The sequence below is a fragment of the Arvicola amphibius genome, chromosome 9 (assembly GCF_903992535.2).
Source record: "Arvicola amphibius chromosome 9, mArvAmp1.2, whole genome shotgun sequence".
Lineage (NCBI taxonomy): Eukaryota > Metazoa > Chordata > Mammalia > Rodentia > Cricetidae > Arvicola > Arvicola amphibius.
Window position 1 is genome coordinate 43,078,481 of NC_052055.2, and position 19,329 is coordinate 43,097,809.

The window sequence follows — 19,329 nt, forward strand, 5'->3', positions numbered from 1 at the left end:
TCTTAGCCAACAAGGAAGGTTCTACCCTCCACCCCAGATGAGAGACACAGGGTTACCCAGAGCACCCAGGACCCGTACTGCACACCATTGCATGACTTGGTTCCAGGTCCGCTCCCAGACAGGTGTCCATTCAGACACAAAGAAGTGATGGACTTGAGACAGTGTGCCCAGAGTTCCCTCCCAGAGTCCCCTCCCAGCCCCTGCCTGTCTTCCTGCTCCTCTCCCAGTGTACAGCCTGCAAGGGCTCCAGGACATCAGCCTCAAGCAGGGTCACAACAGCAGTATCAGCCTGTAGATCCTGGCTAGCCCTCCAAGCTGTGGCCCTCATTCTGAGCCCAGGCATGGCCCCCTTGTGCCTCCGTGGCCTCATTAGTGTCCTGGGACTGTAGAGTCATACCACACTGGACCACCCCAAATGACGGGAGTGTGTTCTGGCACAGCTAGATGTGGGCGTGTGACCAGGCTGCCTCCCTCTGGGGACTCCAGAGAGGGTTCTGGCTTTGCCTCTGCTGGCTCTGTCGTCCTTGGTTCATGGCAGATTTGTTTTAGTTCCATCTCTGTCTTCAGAGCTTTTTTTAGCCAGGTCTCCGAGTTTTGGAGGGAGTGGGTTTTTTTTTTCTGTTGTTTCTTGAGATTTGGTGTATATGAGTGCCCCCCTCTTCCGGTGTGTGTGACTAGTGTCTGCAGAGGACAGAAAAAGATGTTGGATTCTCTAGAACTGTAGTTATAGGTAGGTGCTAGGAACCGAACCCAGGTCCTCTGAGCTAGCAGCCCAGTGCTCTCAGCTTCTCAACTGCCGAGCCACCTCTCCAGCTCCCTAGTTTGTTTGTTTTTTTTTTTTGGGGGGGGGTGTTTTTTTGTTTTTTCAAGACAGGGTTTCTCTGTGGCTTTGGAGCCTGTCCTGGAACTAGTGTAGACCAGGCTGGCCTCGAACTCACAGAGATCCGTCTGCTTCTGCCTCCCAAGTGCTGGGATTAAAGGCGTGCACCACCACCGCCTGGCTTGTTTTGGTTTTTTTTTTTTTTTTTTTGAGACAAGATCCCAACATATCCCAGGCTGGCCTGGAATTGACTATGTAGCCAAACATGATCTTGAACTTCTAGTCCTCCTACCTCCACCTCTCCTAAGGTTAACGTTGCTGTGATTACAGGCATGTGCCACCACACCTCACCCAAGTTTCTTTTGTGTATGAGGCCACCAGCCACCAATTGAGGGCCACCTCAACCCAGGACCACTTCATCTCTAGGTTTTAGCTCATTGTAGCTGTAAAGAGCCTCATTCCCTGTCAGATTTGAGGCTTCAGCTATATACAGACACCTGGGGACGGTGTCTAGCCCACTATAGTGACAGTGAGTACGTCCCCCAAATTCCCTGCAAAGTCGTTGCTGTGTCCTAAGATAGTCCACACATTCATTCATTCATTCATTCATTCATTTTCTTAGTGTTGACTGGACCAGGCTGAGATCTTGGTTTAGCAGCAAACAGCCTATTCAGAGTCGGAGACCCTAGACGGAGTCAGAAAGTAAACAAAGGGGCTGTCAGAGCAGGAGGTAATTACTGGTGGCACTTAGCACTTGGAGGACATAGACCAGGGGACACTGGACTGCTGGCTATCAGGCCTGCCCCTGCTCCCCATGTCTGTTGGGTGTGCAGGAGCTTGGGACGTTCTCTGAAAGAGGCATGGCACGCTGCCTTGTCCCCCACAAGTACCTGCTGCTGCCTTCCCAGAGCTCAGGGCCACAACAGGCCTCCCCACCTACCAAGGATATGCCCTGTTGTCCCTAGCCTCGCAGCCCAGGGGTTCCAGAAAAACTCCCCAAAGATATCAAGACTCCACAATAGTGGGGGCTGGAGAGATGGCTCAGCGGTTAAGAGCATTGCTGTTCTTCCAGAGGACCCGGGTTCAATTTCCAGCACCCACATGGCAGCTCACATCTCCAGTTACTCCAGTTCCAAGGGATCTGGTAAAAAATAAAGTTGAATAAATTATTAAAAATATTAAAAAATAAAAGAATTTTAAAAAATCCACAGTAGTCCCGAAGTGCTCAGGGAACACATGGGGGTCTCCTCCTAGCCTTCTGAGCCATCACTCTGTCCCCCAGCAAGTGGAAGCCCTGGGCAGGCAGGAGTGAAAGGAAGTACACCTCCCCACCCCACCCCCACCCCCCGCCAAGCAAGGTGTGCATCTCTGCCCCCAGTCCTCCTCCCAAGGGGGCTGTCCTTCTTGTCAGTAAAGAGAATGAGATACCCTGATGGCAGTGTCTGGGACCTGAACCCGGCTCACTCAGGAGCCCAGTGTCAGGGATTCCTTCAGGAATGCTTCCTGTCTCCGCTGGGGCAGGGTAAAGCAAGCATTAGATAGAGTTGTCTTTCCAGGGAACTTGGGTGGGAACAAGGAGCAAGACCCTCAGGAACCTTAGGAGGGGCTTTAATATACTTGATGTACAGATGAGAATATTGGGATTAGGAGAACTACAGTGACCACTACAGGGATCAGAGACCAGATCCCACCCAGGCTCGACTCTGAAATATTCGAAGCCCTTCATGGTGTCTTTAAGGACCAGAGGACTGAGCCAGAGCTTCCAGGCGAGGGTCCTAGGGCTCCGGGCCCTCACTCACCCTGCCTTACTCTGTCCCGGGCCCCAGTCTAGGTGTGGTCAACTGAACAGTGGCCCCAAAGTGTCCCCGCCCTAGTTCTCAGCCTATGGGTGTGGGCTTTCACGTGGCTAGGATGCTTAGCAGATGTGGTTACACTGCAGTTGCTGAGCCCGAGGAGATGGCCCCCAGCCTGTCTAGGTGGTTTTACGCAGACTCTGTGATGGGCGGGACATCTCAGAGAAGGAGATAGTAACCAGAGAGCTGAGACCTAGAGTCCTGCCTCACCGTTCTTGAAGACAAGGAAGGACCTGGAGCCAAGGGACACAGGTGCTTCTAGAAGCTAGACAAGGGAGAATATTTCGTCTGGAGCCTCCCTAGGAGGTAGCCATGCTGTGCTGGGCTTGAGTCCAGTCTGGTGAGTGACAGGTCCGCTGCCTCCCAGATGTCAGAGCAGATCTGACGTGTTGTAGACCACTAAGTGGTTTTAGCAGTCATGAGATACTCCTGGCTCTTCTTCCCTACTTGGGCCAGGGCGTTAAGAACCAGGTCTGAGGTGGGGGTATGGCCTCCTGTCATCCAGCTTCCTGGTGCATTAAGGAGGGCCCCTGGCAAATAAGAAACAAGCGCTCATCTCCATGTCCCCAGATGCCTCTGGGGAGTCCAGAGCAGTCTGGGATCTGGCAAAGATAGTGTCCCCACACCTCCCTGCAGAAATCAGCTTCCTGGTGACAGTCCTTCTCAGTGGAACCAGGGTAGCCATGGGTGAGTGTCCTGGAGCCTCAGGACTGGGCTATTGCTCCTCCGGTGGCAGTCTGCTGAGCTCCTGCCTCTCCCTGTGTTCACACGGAGGTGATACAGGCTCCAAGGCTAGGGCCTGGCCTACCTGCACTGAGAGCCTGGTTTTTTAGTGGAGGCTAGAGAGGGGTGGGGATCTACACCTGAGGATGCCCTCCCCTGTCCACACTCCACACCTGGAAGTCCCTGTGGTTTCCTGGGGACCGACCCTCTGCAGATGTCCTGACTGGGCTTGTCACTCTGGCCAGGAGGCTGTTGCTGAGATAGGAAGGGTTTCGCTTTTGTGTTTCAGGGTGGCAAGTCACATGGGGTCCTCTGGCCCTCTCTATCCTCCCTCTGTCCAAACTGACAAGGGTTGTTTGTTTTGTTTTGTTTTGTTTGTTCTTTGGAAAGCCCACAGAGCCTCATAGAGGTGAGAGTCAAAAGGAGCAGGTTCTAACCTGTGTACCCCTAAAAATGGGATTGGGAGGACTGTGAGCCATTGCTTCATCTCAGTTCTGGTCCTGCTGAACAGAAGATGTGTCCCTTGACTTCATTAAGCCTCAGTGTTTTCTTTTCTAATTGTGGTCTGACTGTCCCGACCTCTTGTTGATGTTTAGAACATCAAAGAGACCACATATAGTGAGTGGCCCCTGGGTTGGATGTGGCTAAGGTGTCCTGAGTACCCACCCTAAAAGGCCTTGTAGGCCCCCAGGAGGTGGACAGCTGTGTTCACTCAGTTCAGTGTATGGAAAGGAACACCAAGGTCTGGAGCCTAGAGCATGATTCATCCCAGGCTTGCCCCTCGGGCTGTCCATCAGGCTGGAGTTAGTGAAGGGCCCAAGGGGAGGGTGGGGGGGCTGAGCAGAGACTCAACCCAAACTAGCCTAGAAAATGGTCAGCTGGTTATGGGGGTGGTGTTGGCTCAGCCATGGCAGCCTAGGTTAATTCCTTGGTAGGTTCATTTCAGGGGTTCCCTGACGTTCATGCAGGGCTGCTGAAGCAAGCCCATGAGCCAAACCCAATCCATCATCTGATGTATGAATAATAAAGTTTTATTGGTATACAGTCCCACATTCCCAACTTCACAGTTTTGAAGCAGATAGCTGAGTAGCTGCGGGAGACTGGGCAGACCTCAGACCTTTAACAGCTAACCCTCTGGTCCTTTAGAGAAGTGTTTGCAGCTTCCTGCTTCAGAGAGTTATAATCAGCAGGGCCTGGACAGGGTCAGTTTCACTGTTGACATTAGAAAGGGCTTGGGGGTTGGGACCCCAGTGACTCATGGGGGCTCCATCATGGGGCTGGAAGTCTTGGGATGTGGAGGCAAAGGTAGGAGGACATAAGGAAAGCAGAGAGAGAAGAGAAGTAAAGGAACCCCAATATCTGTCCTGGCTGGGAGGATTAAAAGTATGCAGGAAGGAAGGGAAGGTCTACCCAGGTTGGACTTCAGGGCGTGCAGGATGCCTGGCAAGTTCCGGTGAGCCAGACTATGTGTCAGGAGCCCAGACCTGCAGTCTTAGCAGGGCATGGGCACACCCATGATTTCAGGAGGGGCTGAGTAGGACTGGATGGGACCGGAAAGGCAGGAGGGGGCAGGCCCAGAGGGAAGTGAGAGGCTGTGCCTCTGGGTGACCATTCTCCTGTCTGCCCACAGCATCCATAACGGCGTGATCGCTGTCTTCCAGCGCAAGGGGCTTCCCGACCAGGAGCTCTTCATACTCAACGAGGGTGTCCGGTGAGTGCAAGCCAGACTGGGGGTGGGGGAGGGAAGGTCCACACCCCACCCTCCTGGAGACACCCTTCTAGGGCCAGCAGGGTGGAACTTAGTGGCTTGAGATAATGTCCACATTCCCTGCTGCCCGGTGCCTTCCAGAGGATATTTATTCTGTCGGAGAGGAAGGGCCCACCTGCTTAATGACCCACTGCCATTCAGGAAACAGTCCAGCCACGAACACCCCTCATTTCCTGCGACTAACTGGGAACCAAGCTGCAAGGGAGCTGAGGACAGGGGAACGCTCTCGTGGCTTTGAGAGAGCTTGCAGCCACAGTAGAGTCCAGGGTAGCCATGCTGCCTCCCCACAGCCACGCAGCTGGCACCATGAGGTGTTCCCACTCTGTGCTATTAACCTCTAGCCCTGACCCAGAGCATCGTGCCCCTAGACTCAAAGTACATCTGGGAAAGTCAGCAGTGAACCTTCCCCTCGGTCGTGAAGGCAGGGTGTGAGGATAAACCCACAGGGGTCAACAACCCCACACCCACCTGAAAGGGCCCTTGTGTGGGTAAACTGAGGCCCGGGACATGAAGGGGGCTGGCCGGAGTCAAATAGAGAACGGAGCAAGGTGTGTCCCCAGGCCCTGTGCTTATTGCTTACTTGTGGCACTCCGGTGTCCCTAGTGCATCTGGCCAGCCCAGGGTCCCCATTTTCCTAAAGGTTTCTTATAACAAATCTAACCAAATCTGCCAGTTGGTCTGGTGTTGGCCCATGAAGAGCTCTTGTCTGGCATGTGTGAGGCCCTGGTTCTGTCGCCAGCACCACACACAAGGAAAGACTATGCTGAATGCATAGGGCAAAGGGGATATCTTTAAATCCACAGAGTAGGCGGGGCCCAGCACTCCTGTTCCTCTGATTGTGGCTTCCATCTCCTTTCTAAGAGGCCTCCAACTCTAAGGGATTACCCTGCTCCCTAGGATGGATTGGGAGGTAAGGTTTAGAGAAGACACCCTGTGTCCCAGCCCCTGATTACAAAGTGAGTAAAAGTCAGGGTGATGGGAGATGCCGGGTTCTGGGCTGTAGATAATCTTGAGGTAGCTGCTTTTTGACCAGTGCAGAGCAAAATGCCAGAAATCCTTACATAATGGCAGCAGACTTTCTCAGTGAAGCCTGTTGCCGTGCTAGTGTGCACTGAGTACATGCGTGCCTTGAGCCTCTCAAGTCTCCACAGCCCTCACGCCCATGCCTTCAGGTCTGTGTTTTATAGACGGTGACCGAGTGGCTTGATGACTGAGCGAGAATCCAGGTCTCAACTCCAGGGTCCACGCCGTTCGGAACTATCCATTTCCACTCTAGCAGTAAATCAGCTAGGTCTATGGCTCAGGAGGCCATATGAATGTGGTTCTGTAGGTAGAGTGTTTGTTGAGCACACACGGAACCCTAGTACTGAATACATCAGTGGTTCATGCCTATAATTGCAGCACTGGTGAGGTAGACACAGAAGATCAGGAGGCCAAGGGCATCCTCAGCTATATATCGGGTTTAAGGCCATCCCAATGTATTTTGACCCTGCCTCAAATGAAAATTAACTGCAGCTGATTGTGCTTCGAATGCATAGCTGGTCATTGGCTTTGATCCAGCTAGAGAGTCTATGGAGGGAACCATTAATGACTACATATAAAAGTTACCCGCCACGATTGTAAGGGCTAGTCAGTGACGTGAGCAGGGGTCTGTCCGCTGTCTAGGTAGGGACAGTCACAGTTGGTCTGCCATTTGCATCACTCCTTTCTCCCTTCCTTTGTGTATGTGCGTGCACGCACACACGCATGCCCACGTACATAGAGCCTCATGAGGTCACGGGACACCTCGGCATCCCCAGGCACTTCCGCCATGTGAGATAATCACAGAGTGTGCCTCCATAAACCTAGATTGTAGATCCAGCTGCACACCTGTGGTCACTGTTCTGAGCACTCAGACACTGTGACACAGTGCTGTGTGTGATGGAGAAAGTACAGGCACGCTCAGTGGTGTGAATTTCCAGCCCCACGATGCACCTGCACCGCCACCATCCTCTAGGGACCTGCCACTTGTGCACTGGCTGTGTGAACTTTTATTCGCATGTAATTCATATACCATAAAATTCCCCATAAAATGCCCTGGTAAGTGTTGAGTGTGCATATGTGGTTGTAGATCATCACCAAACTTTCAGTTCATTTTGCATCACCCCAAAAGAATGATGCAATAACAGCCTGTTATTCACCCCCCTTGGCAAGCATGTCCACTTCCTGTTCCTGTTGACTCCCTCTTCTGGACATTGATATGAATGACATTTCATGACAGCCTGCGGCCATTCCGTTGGTGCTTTTGAGGTCTGACTGTGGTAGAGCCGGATTTGCACTGATTATGCTCAGTCTGATTACCTGTGTGGCCTGTGACTGACGGGGTGCTGGGTGCTGCTGCTTGGAGAATCCTTGCACAAAGGGTTTGGGAGTTTTCATTTAGGTCTGGGTTTTGTTTTGTTATCTATTTGTTCTTTTGAGACAAGGTCTCATTATGTATCAGTGACTGATCTGGAACTGTCCATTTAGCCCTAGCAGGCCTTGAACTCACCGAGATCCTCCTGTCTCTGCCTCCTGGGTTCTGGATGTGGCCCATCTGGCTATATTTTGTCTAGTTATTGTTTTGCTTCGTGCTTTTGAGACTGGGTTTCTTTGCGTAGCCCTGTCTGTCCTGAAACTTTCTCTATAGACCAGCCTGACCTCGAACTTGCAGAGGTCTTTCTGTCTCTGCCTCCCGAGTGCTGCAATTAAAGGTGTGCTATCACCACACGCTTGGTTTCAGTTTTAAAGTGTGGATCTGGTGACTTCTATAACTTAGCATTGAACTTGAGATTCTCCTCCTTCAGCCCCAATGAGTGCCAGGATTGTAGGTGTGTACCCAGATTCTATGTTCAAGAGTCTACAAGGATGTGTGGTATTGTTTCTCTTAGCATATGTCTGGATCATCTGGGTGCCAGGGTTTCAGTTTGGAGAAACTCCTGCTTCCCGCAGGCAGTGTGAGCAGCAAGGTTGGTCCCTACCTCTCACTACATTTCTTTCTGGTTGAGATTCTCAGCACTGTGGCTGCCACAGTGGCTCCTTGTGGCATTGGTTGGCATTTCTAATGGCATCAGGCATCTTTTGGGTGCTTGCTGTCTGTTCATGCATCTTCTATGGAGAAGAATTTGCTTGCATCCTTGGCCACATTTCACTGAGCTGTCTTGACTGTGAGTTAGCCATTTATTCAGTGTTTCTTGGTCTACCAGATGTATCCAGCCTGCAGCCTGTAAATCGAGGTTTCTCTCCTGCCCACCAATTCCTGAATAAGCCTTACTTAGAGGCTTATATTAATTATAAAAGTTTGGCCAGTGGCTCAGGCTTATTACTAACTAACTCTTACAACATAAATTAGCCCATTTCTATTAGTTTATATTTTGCCACGAGGTTTGTGGCTTATTACCTCACATCTCGCTTCCCCGGTGGTTGCTGGCATCTCCCTCGACTCTACCTTCTTCTCCTTGTATTCAGTTTGGCTTTCCTGTCTAGCTATATTCTGCTCTGCCATAGACCAAAGCAACTTCTTTCTTAACCAGTGATAATAAACATATTTACAGCACACAGAAGGACATTCCACATTAGCAGCCCTCAGGCCTCATGCATCCCTGGATAGCTGTGAGTGCAGCTCAACACATTCATGATGATACCCCTGTGGTACATTGTCAAGTGACTGGACGCCTCTGGTGAAGTCTAAGCCCTTACTAAGCACCACCTTCAGTCTTTCTTCCACATCCCATATCCCTTCACCTTCTCGTTGGCTTTCTTCAGGGCACAGAGGGTTTACTATTGAGGAAAGCTGATTACCTCCCCATCTTTCTTTTTCTTTTTGTAGCGATCCTCCTGTCTCTGCCTGCCCCCGAGTGCTCGCATTACAACTGGCATCAGTATGCCTGACCATTTTTAATCCACAAGACTAGGGAGCCAACTTTGAGTCCCGGGGCCTGACTCTGACCACATTGTGTGCCTTCTGAATTTCAGTTTCTCGTTCTGACAACTGGTCACCGTGAGTTTAAGACCAGCCTAGGTCCCATAGTGAGCTGGAGGCCAGCCTGAGCTGCATAGCAAGACTCTTGTCTAAAACCAGCAGAAGAACAAACCTTACAGGGACGGCTCTGCAGTGTGGCTTGTTCAGAGCTTCCCACTTGGAGCACAGCCATTGGTTTTCAATGCTCCGGACAAGATTCGTACAATTGCCCGAGTCAGCACTTCGTGTAGATTTGGAAAACGGGAGACTGAGTGTGTTCTGAACATGTCCAGGGTGGGTCCAGCCATGCTGTTGTGTTCATTAGATGGAGTATGTGCGTTTATTTGCCATTTGAGACACAGGATCTCTTGTAGCCCAGGCTGGCCTACAAACTCACTATACAGCCAAGGATGACCGTGGTGTCCTGACATGTGTGTCTCTCCACCTGGTTTTGTAGGTGTATTTTGGATGTGGGCATCTTCAGCTTCCTGTTTGTGTGTGGAAACAGCGCCCGGTCCACCTGGCTGCGCTTGCTTTGCTTCTGTTGGTCACTTCCTCTTTTTGTTAGGTTTTGTGCTTGTGTTTGAAGTTTCAGCCCTCATGTGTTTCCAGTTCCTGTGCGGCCTGTCCTTACTTCTGTTGTTTGCTGTTCTGGGTACGGAGCCCAGGGCCTTGTACATACAAGGCAAGTGCTCTACCCCTGAGCCAGCACCTGGTTTGTCTGTTTTTATAAAGCGTCTTGTGCAGGTTGTTACTGGGAGACAAGGAGAGGCTGGAGCCACGTGCTGGGTTGCGTGTGAGCGGAAGGACAGATGATGGAGGCCAATCACAGAGCAGCTTTGAAGGGAACGCCCTGCTCAGCCACCAGCCAGGATGGAGAGGAGCTTAGGCTGTAGCCAGTCACTGCGGCAGCTGACAGGACCATGCTGCTGGGGGCTGGGGTTCAAGCCCAAGTAACCAGGATTTGTGTATATCGGAGCCGTGTGATGAGGGCTGTCCGTAATTCAGGACAAGTTACATCTCCCAAGTAGCCAGAAAAAGTTAGGACTTCTGCTTGGTGTGGCTCAGCGCGTGAGGACTCTGTGGATGTCGGGCTGTGTCCGTTTCCTTTCTGGTGCTGTGATTAAATACTGTGACCAAGAGCAACTACCAGAAAGAAGAGTTTATTTGACTTGCACTCTAGAAGGATAAGAAGCCATCATGGTGGGGAAGCATCAAGGGGTGGGCCTGGAGGTGGGAGCAGGAAGCTGGGAGCTCACATCTTCACACCTAAGGGTAAGCAGAGAGTAAACAGGAAGTGGGCTCGGCCCCAGTGACTCAATTCCTCTGTCGAAGCTCCACCTCCAAAAGGTTCCACAACCCCAAACAGCGGCACCATCTGGGGACCCTTGGGTTCAAGGATCCTAGCCCACGGGGGGGTCAGTCTCATTCAAACCCTCCCAGTAGCCATGCTTTCTCAGCATAGGATCAGGGCAGAAATGACTACTCCACTAGACATGAGCAGCTCTGTTCACAAAATGGAGATTCCATTGTTAATCTGGCATGGGTTGTGTGACCCCAGGCCAGTAGTTGACTCTCTCTGAGCTACTCCTGCCTCAGCTGTATACGGGAGCCTCAGTCAGTGCCTGCCTGCCGCTGGCTCTATGAAGACTCAGTTCTCTACTCAGAATAAAGGGGAAGCCACTTGGGAAAGGAGGGCTCTGCCAGCTGTGGGATTTGAACAGGTAGAAAATGGATGGAGCCCAGTGTTGCAGGGTCAGGCCTGCAGGTGTCTGCTTGAAGAAGTAGAAGACGTCATGGTTCCTCTGGGACCCTCAGCTTCTCTTCCGTAAGATGAACAGGGGAGATACATAGTGAGCCATTCTGTGGGTCACAGAGGGCAAATGTTCTCTTGGGCCGCTTGTGTTGCTGTGCCGAGCATGTTGGTCCCTGGCTGCCCGGATGTTGCCAGCCCTTACTAGCAATGCATGGCCTCAACTCATTATCATCTCCCCTCCCCCACAGGCAGCTGCTGAAGACGGAGCTGGGGTCCTTCTTCACTGAGTACCTGCAGGTGTGTGGGCCTTGCCACGGAGGAAGGTTTGGTCTGTCTCTCGAAGGATGTCTTTATACCATATGACCTGTGACAGCCCGAGCAGGCTCGAGGCTTGCCTCTCAGGGTGGATGGGGTTTTGACTGTGGCAGGAGGGGGTCTCATGTCTCAGCTGCTTATTGGTGGAGTCATAGGAGTCCTGTAGGCCAGACCACCTTGGAATAGCTTCAGGCCAGTGATGGCACCTCTGCTCACTTCCAGAACCAGCTGCTCACAAAGGGCATGGTGATCCTTCGTGACAAGATACGCTTCTACGAGGGTGAGTCTGAGGGCCGAGGGTAATCAGCCTGGCTGAGGCCTGGTTGTGGTTCACGTTCTGGAACAGTGGAGTGGCAGGTGCTGGGAGGGAGGGGTGGCTCTCTGGTTAAGATGGCTGAAAAGGAAAGAAAAGAAAGTTGGTTTCTTGGGCTACAGGACTAAGAGGGGACCTTGGAGAGAGTCTGTCCCCCACACTTGGGAGCCCAGGAAGACTGTACAACCCCAGGGAGAGGCTCTCTGCTTCGTCACACTGTGCCCCTCAGCTTTTCGTCACCGTGACAAAGCCAGCGCTTTAGAAGGGTGTCCTGTCCTAGTTTCGTTTCTGTTGTTGTGGTGAAACACCCTGCAAAAAAGCAACTTAGGGGACAAAGGGTTTATTCAGCTTATAATTCCAGGGACTAGGTCCTCATAGCGGGGACATCACACAGTCACAGTCAAGGTCAGAGAGAAATGAACACATTCGTGCTGCTGTCTGCCATGCTCAGCCCTCTTACACACTTTAGGACCCACTGCCAAGGGATTGGTGCCACCCACAGCAGGCTGGGTCTTCTCATATCAATTAGCAATCTGGGCAGTGCCCCACAGACATACCCAGAAGCCAGCCTAATCTAGATAATTTCTCATGGAGTCTCTTGTTGCAGGATTGTAGGTTGTGTCAAGTTGACACAGCTAACCATCACAAAGGCACGGGGCTGATTTTGTCTCACAGAGGTCCAGGGACATGAGACCTCATCACATTGAGCCTGGGATGAAGCCAGTGTCCTGATGGAGAGCATGTGGCTTAGCAAAGTTGTTGTCCAGGAACAACTTCTGGCAGGAAGAGACCAGAGGCAACATGTAGCTTTCATAGGCCCTCTGGCAGTGTATCAGTTGTGTTTCTTGTTGCCATGGCAAAAGCAGCTTAAGGAAGGGGACTTTTCGCTCACAGTCGGAGCCTGCAGCCCATCATGGCGGGGAAAGCGTGGCAGAAACAGGAGACAGGTCACACGGCACCCACAGCCAGGAAGCAGAGAGATGAATGATGATGCTCAGCTCGCGTTCTCCTTGTTGCTCAGTCCAGGACCCCAGCATCTACATCCAGGGCAGGTCTCCTCACCTCAGTTAACCCAGCCTGGAGACTCCCTCGCACCCAGAGCGGATAGATCTCCTGTTCCGAATCCTGTCACATTGACGGTATTAACCATCATACCCTCAACCCACTTCCTCCCACCAAGCCCCACCTCCTAAAGCACATTCAACTCTGAACTGGTCGTGGATCCATCCTGTGATGGAGCCAGTGTCCTCATGATCCAATCACCTCCACAGTTCTGCTGGCTGTGGACCACACCGTCAACACACTAGCTATTTCAGGGGCCACCTTATAGCCAGACCCTAACAAACAGGAACCCCATCCATTGTCTGAGAGATCTCATGTTGAGTCTGTGAATATCCAAAGACCAGAGAACTAGATTATGGCAGGGCATTGTTCCCACACGGGGACAACAGTAGGCAATTTGTTCATAGCCACAATACAGGGAAAACCGAGGCAGAATTCGAGCCTTGGTGTGATACCAGGCACTGCTAGTCCTTTCTTGGGCTTCATGGCTCGGCCCACATCGTGAAGCAGAGGACTTTGACTTCCTGGTCACAGAACTTGAGGCCCCTGGCGTCTGATAGTCTTGGGGTCCTGGGAGGGGCTTGGCACTATGGTGAGGCTAGTGTCCAGAGGACTTGGCATATACAGATTCTCCTTTGCAGATTCCTGCTGTGTGCCTGGCCCTGTGAGCATGTAATAAGTACCTGTGTGTGCCAGGCCCTGGGCACATTTGGTGAGTCGTGTACTGGCTTCGGGATGCAAGCGTTTTATAGGCACCACTTTCTGTATACTAGCACCTGCTCTTCTGTTCCTTAAGTACCTGCTGTGGCCAGGCCGTGGTGGTGCACACCTTGAGGCAGAGGCAGGCGCATCTCTGTGAGTTCGAGGCCAACCTGTTCCACATAGTGAGTTACAGGCCAGCCAGGACTACCCAGAGACACCCTGTCTCAGAAACCAAACCAATCAAGAAACCCAGAAAAATAAAAAAAGAAAGACAGAGGTGGGAGAAAAAAGGAAGGAAAGAAGGAGAGGAAGAAAGAGAAAGAAAGAAAGAAAGAAAGAAAGAAAGAAAGAAAGAAAAAAGCGCTTAACTGTGCCGGCTGACTGTGGTGAACATTAGTTGAGTTCCTCCTAAGGGCCAAACACCAGATGTGTGCTTCGCTTGGTTATGTCCTGGGTGGGCGCTCCTGCAGCCCTGGGAAGTAGCCACAAGCACTCAGTCCTGCTGGGGTTGCCCTCAGCACATGGCAGCCCAGGTGCTGAGCAGAAAGATGACTCTCTGCAGCCCACTCAAGCCGCTTGCTGTTCCAGGTTCCTCTTCCAAGTGCTGGGCTGGGCCCTGGGCAAATGGCTGGCAGTCCTCTTGGCCCAGAGTCCTGCCTGCCTCTCCGTTCCCCATCATCTTCCTCTATGTGTCAGCTAAGTCAGGCCGAGGCAATAATGAGAAAGCCTGAAAACTGGGTGTGGGCAGGAGGCCCAGGGCAGCCAAGGTCCAGGGGGCTTCCTGGAGGAGGCAGTAGCCAAGCCCTAAGATGGTGAATGTTTGGCACCTGAGGAAGAGGCCTCCCACACCCTCCTAACCCGCCTGACTCAGCACATTCCTTGAGGTGCCTGTGCCTCCCACCAACGCAGCCCAGGGGAGCCAGGTCCTGGGAGAAGGGCAGCTTTGTGAGGCCTGTGGAGCCTCATGACTGTTACTCAGGGCCTCCCAGGGAAAGGGGAAAGGCTGCCCTGACAAGTACTGTCCACCTCTAGGCCCAGGGAAAGCCGCAAGCTCCAGCGTCTATGAATACATCTTGGGTGTCACATATTGCAGCCGCCCTGCCCTCAGGGCCCCTTTCTTAACTACGGTAGCAAAGAACCAACTGTGTTCAAGCCAGGGCTGCAGGGGAGTCTCCCTCAACCTGGAGATAGAAAAGATACAGGCCCTGCCCTGCAGGGACTTATGAGGACTGAGACATAAACCAGATGCTGACAGGCCAGTGTGATGAATGTCAGGTGAAGGGAAACTCCGGGGAAGGAAGCGTGACTCCATCCTCGCAGCAGGGAGAGCTTTGTGGAGCTGTGGAGCAGTTCCTGATATGGCCTCCAAGTGTGGTTGGCTCAGGAATTTATCTATCCCTTACAGCCACACTGCTGCCCTGTGGGTCAGCCATCCCAGCCCCTCTCCACCTCAGGAAATTCATCCCCTGCTCCCTGAAGCCAGCTGTGCCCTCAGCCTGTAGCTGCTGGAGGGGACACATGGAAGTGGTAGCCTCCAGAGGGCAGTCCAAAGCCTGGGCACCTGCCCCCTTCTCTACAACCTCCTGTGAGGCCTCCGTCGTCATCTCCCAAACTAGGTGGTTCCAGGAAGCCAGTTGGAACAGGAGTGCTCTCTGCAGGGGACTAGCCTGACACCTCACAGAAGGTTCCCAGCTCGACACCCAAGAGGCCACAGAGGTCTGGGGCTGCTGAGGCCGGGGTCTGTGTCTTCTCACCCAGAAGCCAGCCTCAGCGTAGCTGATGTGTCTGTGCACCCAGCAATCTCCTCTCTCCCTGGCTGCCTGCCCGCTTGTGCCCACGCCTCAGCCCCTGCTGTCCAGCAGCATCTCTGTTAGCCCCCATCTCTGTTATTTCTCTGGTCATCGCCATCCCTGGAGCCTGTGAATTGGCGCTGTACCCGCCTACCTCGCTCCTGTTCTTACCACCCTGTGGCCACATAAAGGAGAGACTGACTGCCCAGTGAAAGCCTTCATGGATCCTCACCCTGGCCCTTCCCCAAAGCTCTCTGCTCCACCTCTGACTGGGGCCCAGGCAGGATACGCACGTTGGCTGGCTGTGTCATACCAGCAGCAAACACGGTACCTTGTCATCGATCCCTAGGGACTTATTCTGTTCCTTACATAGAGGGTGCTGCTAGGTCTGGTTGGAAGAACTTTCTAGGGCTCCTCTATAGCCACAGAGCAAGGCATCAGCCTTTGTGTCTGACTTTAGCCTCTGCTGACCCCACTCCTCAGCACACAGCCCAGTCCGCAGTCCCAGGCAAGAGCCTAGCCAGGGACCAGGCTATCCTTCCGGGTCCCTGACAGCACATGGCTCCAGCTGGGGCCTGGATTCTGTGTCTTACAACATCTGCTTTCTGTGGGGTGTCCGCCCTGTGGGCTGGAGGACGACCTTCACTTGGTGGCACACTGCCCTGGCAGGCGCCCAGGGCCACCCCACAGCCAGCCAGGACTGAACAGTCTTTCTTCCTGTATGATGGCAGGAACTGAAGGGACTTTGTGTTCAGGCAGGGCTCCGAGGGGCTGTGAGCATCCGCCTGCCCCGGGCATTCCTGCAGCCTCCGGACCCCTGGAGCCAGGTGTGGGCCACCCGGGACCGCCGACAGGCAGCCCTGGGTGGCCATACACAGAGGCCAGCCTGCTCCTGAGGCCCCATGTCCTCACTCTGTATAAGCCTGGGGCTTTCCATGAGGGAAAGTTCCACAAGTACTGGAAAGCTGGGCAGAGACCTTCACAGGCTTCTTCATAGAAACCTGGAGACGGGCAGGCTGGTCAGCAGTCAAGGACCCCGCCCCCACCCCGCTCAGACCCACATGGCAGCAGAGGCCTATGGGACACATGCTGGACCTGTTCATTCCTAGACCCAGTGACCATTTGTCTCAGCCGTCTCTACCCTGGTGACCACAGTTAGGTGCCCCTTTCCCTGACGGCAGGTGGTGCCACTCTGCCAGAGGCCAGCTGAGTCCCTGCAACTTATCCAGTTCCCCACACAGCTGCTCCTTTCTCTTGGTAGAGGTGGGAAAAGGGTGGGGTAGGGGAGAATGTCACATGCCCAACACATATCCATCTGAGAAGCCAGCTCAGATGCCAGACAACTCCTCCAAGGAGCCCTCCCTGCCGGTCCTCGGCTCCCTCTCCCACAAGTAGACCTGGGCCCTGGAGAGGGAGCCAAAGATTGCACCCTGGGTCATTGGCCCTGGGAGCTACCCTTTCCCACTGTCTCCCCAAGGCTGTTCTGTATCCTGCTTCCCTGCCACATAGTAGGGGGTATCCAGAGCCACTGGGGGCTTGACTGTCCCCTGTGCCCAAGACTGGGCCTGTACCAGTTAGGGGTTCTCTAGGTGGATGCAAGGGAAGAGGGAAACTGATGAAGGGTTTGCACCGACACCTGTGCAGACATCCTCAGGACAGGAATGAGTGCCAACCTTCACTGTCACCCGGGCTGAGCACCTTCATGGGTTAGTCACATTGTGTCCCATCTAGATTGTAGGTGTTGTCATGTACCAACTTCACGGGCTCAGGGCGACAGAATTGCCCTATACTGGGGGTCAGTGAGGCCTCCTTAGGGCCTCAGGGACCTCCCACTCCTGCTTAGCTCCTTGTCCCGGATGGGTCTGCCGGTGTGTTCAGGACATGCTGTGATGGCTCCTCTCGCCCACAGGACAGAAGCTGCTAGACTCGCTGGCGGAGACCTGGGATTTCTTTTTCAGTGACGTGCTGCCCACGCTGCAGGCCATCTTCTACCCTGTGCAGGTATATGGCTGGGTGCATGGGTGTTAGGGGAGTCCCAGTTGTCCAGGACACACTGCGGGTACCTGGGATAGCTCCAAGAAGGAGGACTCCAGGCCTGATGCTCTCCTCTGCACTAACCTGGGATGTCCCTTACAGCCCAGCAGAGCCTGGCCTGGAGAGGGGAAGCCTAGTGCCGGAGCTGGGCCCTACATCTTATATCTTTGTGGCAGGGTTCATGTGGGAGATAGAATGGGGGAAGGGCTGGGTGTCCCTATGGTCTGTGCCCTCATCCCACCCCTGACCTGGGATAGAGAGATAAAAATGGGGCCAGCTTGCCTCTGCCTGCATCCACAGGGCAAGGAGCCGTCGGTGCGCCAGCTTGCCCTGCTGCATTTCCGGAACACCATCACCCTCAGTGTGAAGCTGGAGGACGCACTGGCCCGCTCCCACGCACGCGTCCCCCCTGCCATCGCACAGATGCTGCTGGTACTGCAGGTGGGACGAGGGCTTGGAGACCCAGGACCCTAATATTGGGAGGTGATAGAGATCGACTGGGCAGGGAGTGGCAAGTAAGGCCTTCGGGCCAGGATGGCCAGACCAGAATTCCTTACTTACGCAGCAGCTGGCTTTTGTATGTTCAGTTCCCCGGGCTGGACAAGGGCGCGTGTGCGTGTGCGTGTGTACGTGTACACACACACACACACACGCACACTGGTTTCCAGGGCTGGACAGACAGACACACACACACATACGCACACACACACATACTGGTTTCCAGGGCTGGACATACAGATGGACAGACAGACAGACACACATGCACACTGGTTTCCAGGGCTGGACAGACAGACGGACAGACAGACACACACACACACTGGTTTCAGATACTTGGTACAGATGAACTTCATCAACAAGACTAGCTCTGGAGAAGGGACTGTGGCCAGCTAGTTTACCTGGAGTAAAGGGACGTGGCCCAGGACAGAGAAGGGTCGGGCCACCAGCAGCTCATGTGCCCTACATCTGACATGTCCCGGTACAGCTGGCCAGTTCACCTTACTGCGTTCTCACAACGTGCAGTCCTTACAGGACTTTAGAGGGACCACCAACTGCCCCGTTTGACAGGGAAACATTTTACTGTTCACAGGTGGGCGGCCTCACTTGGATGCTCACAGGCATCAGAAGCCTTGTAATGAGTCCCCCATATATGTGGAAATCCTTTTAAAGTTAGGGTTTGTGGGGGCAGGGCCTAGGGGTAGAAGGAAATGGTAAAAGTTTGAGAGCAAGGAACAGGCTGTAGTTTTCAGGGTCTGCAGGGTCCAGGGACTGCCCTGGGTTGAGGACTGTGGTCATCTTGGAATGAAGCCAAGCCTTTGGGTGGGATTTTCACCAGGGTGGCTGAGAGATGGAAGGAAGTTCAGGTCTCTCTGGAGCTGTGGCCAAGGAGACAACCAATGCTCAGGGCGGTGCTGCCACCTGCTGGCTACTGTGCGTCCTGCAGCTTTCCCGCTATGGTCTGCATCCCAGCATAGCCTCTCTGCCCCAGAGGCTTCCATTGCCCCCACCTGCAGTCTCTCCCCAGACTGAGCGACCTTACCCCAAGGTTGCTGTGAACTTGTCTGCTGACCTCTCGTTGGTCCCCCGGTGAATCTGGCCCTCACTGTTTCAAATCTTGAGTTGTTTGGAGGTCACAGTTGCTGGCCAGTGTGTATCGAGGGCCTACTCTGTCTCCCCTACCTCGCCCCCAGGATCACAGCTTCTTCTGGGAGTCCAAGTGGTAGGGTGCTAGTCACACTAGCAACCATGTGTGGGTCAGATTTGTACCATAGGCAGGGGGAGATGTGACTTCATAAAATTTCAGAAGTGTGTGGGCAGGGCATGGTGGCACACATCTGCAGTCCCAACCCTCAGGAGTCAGAGGCAGGAGGATCTCATGATCAAGGCAGCCTAGGACACATCATGAGACCTTATCTCAAGAAGATCATGGTCTGGGGTCCTGTCTAACCCTATGGGCATCCTCTCCTGCCTGTGTCCGCCCCCTCCCCTCCCCCTAGGCATGGGCAGGGAGAACAGGACCTCCGGCGGTGAACTTGATGCTCCTGGCTAAGGCCAGCTGTCTCTCAGAGGACCACCCAGGGCCCCCAGGACACCAGTGCCTGTGACTTTGGTGTAAATTACTTTATGCAACTATAGGGAACCCAGCCATGGAGGAGACTGCAGCAGCATCTGTCTGTCTGGGGTCCCTCCTGGGGTAAATGGGGCAGAGACGAGCTG

General features: G+C 53.5%; 1 protein-coding gene across 3 annotated transcripts in view; it reads left to right on the plus strand.

Moving 5' to 3' along the window:
- Prr5 (proline rich 5) overlaps positions 1-19,329 on the plus strand; it is a 40,278-nt gene that overhangs the window by 18,654 nt on the left and 2,295 nt on the right. For all 3 annotated transcript variants that reach the window (XM_038341605.2, XM_038341603.1, XM_038341604.1), the window contains 5 exons: positions 5,027-5,107; positions 11,148-11,196; positions 11,437-11,494; positions 16,991-17,082; positions 17,416-17,556. In XM_038341605.2, the coding sequence (XP_038197533.1) occupies positions 5,027-5,107; positions 11,148-11,196; positions 11,437-11,494; positions 16,991-17,082; positions 17,416-17,556 (421 nt within the window). The remainder of the gene's footprint in view (positions 1-5,026; positions 5,108-11,147; positions 11,197-11,436; positions 11,495-16,990; positions 17,083-17,415; positions 17,557-19,329) is intronic.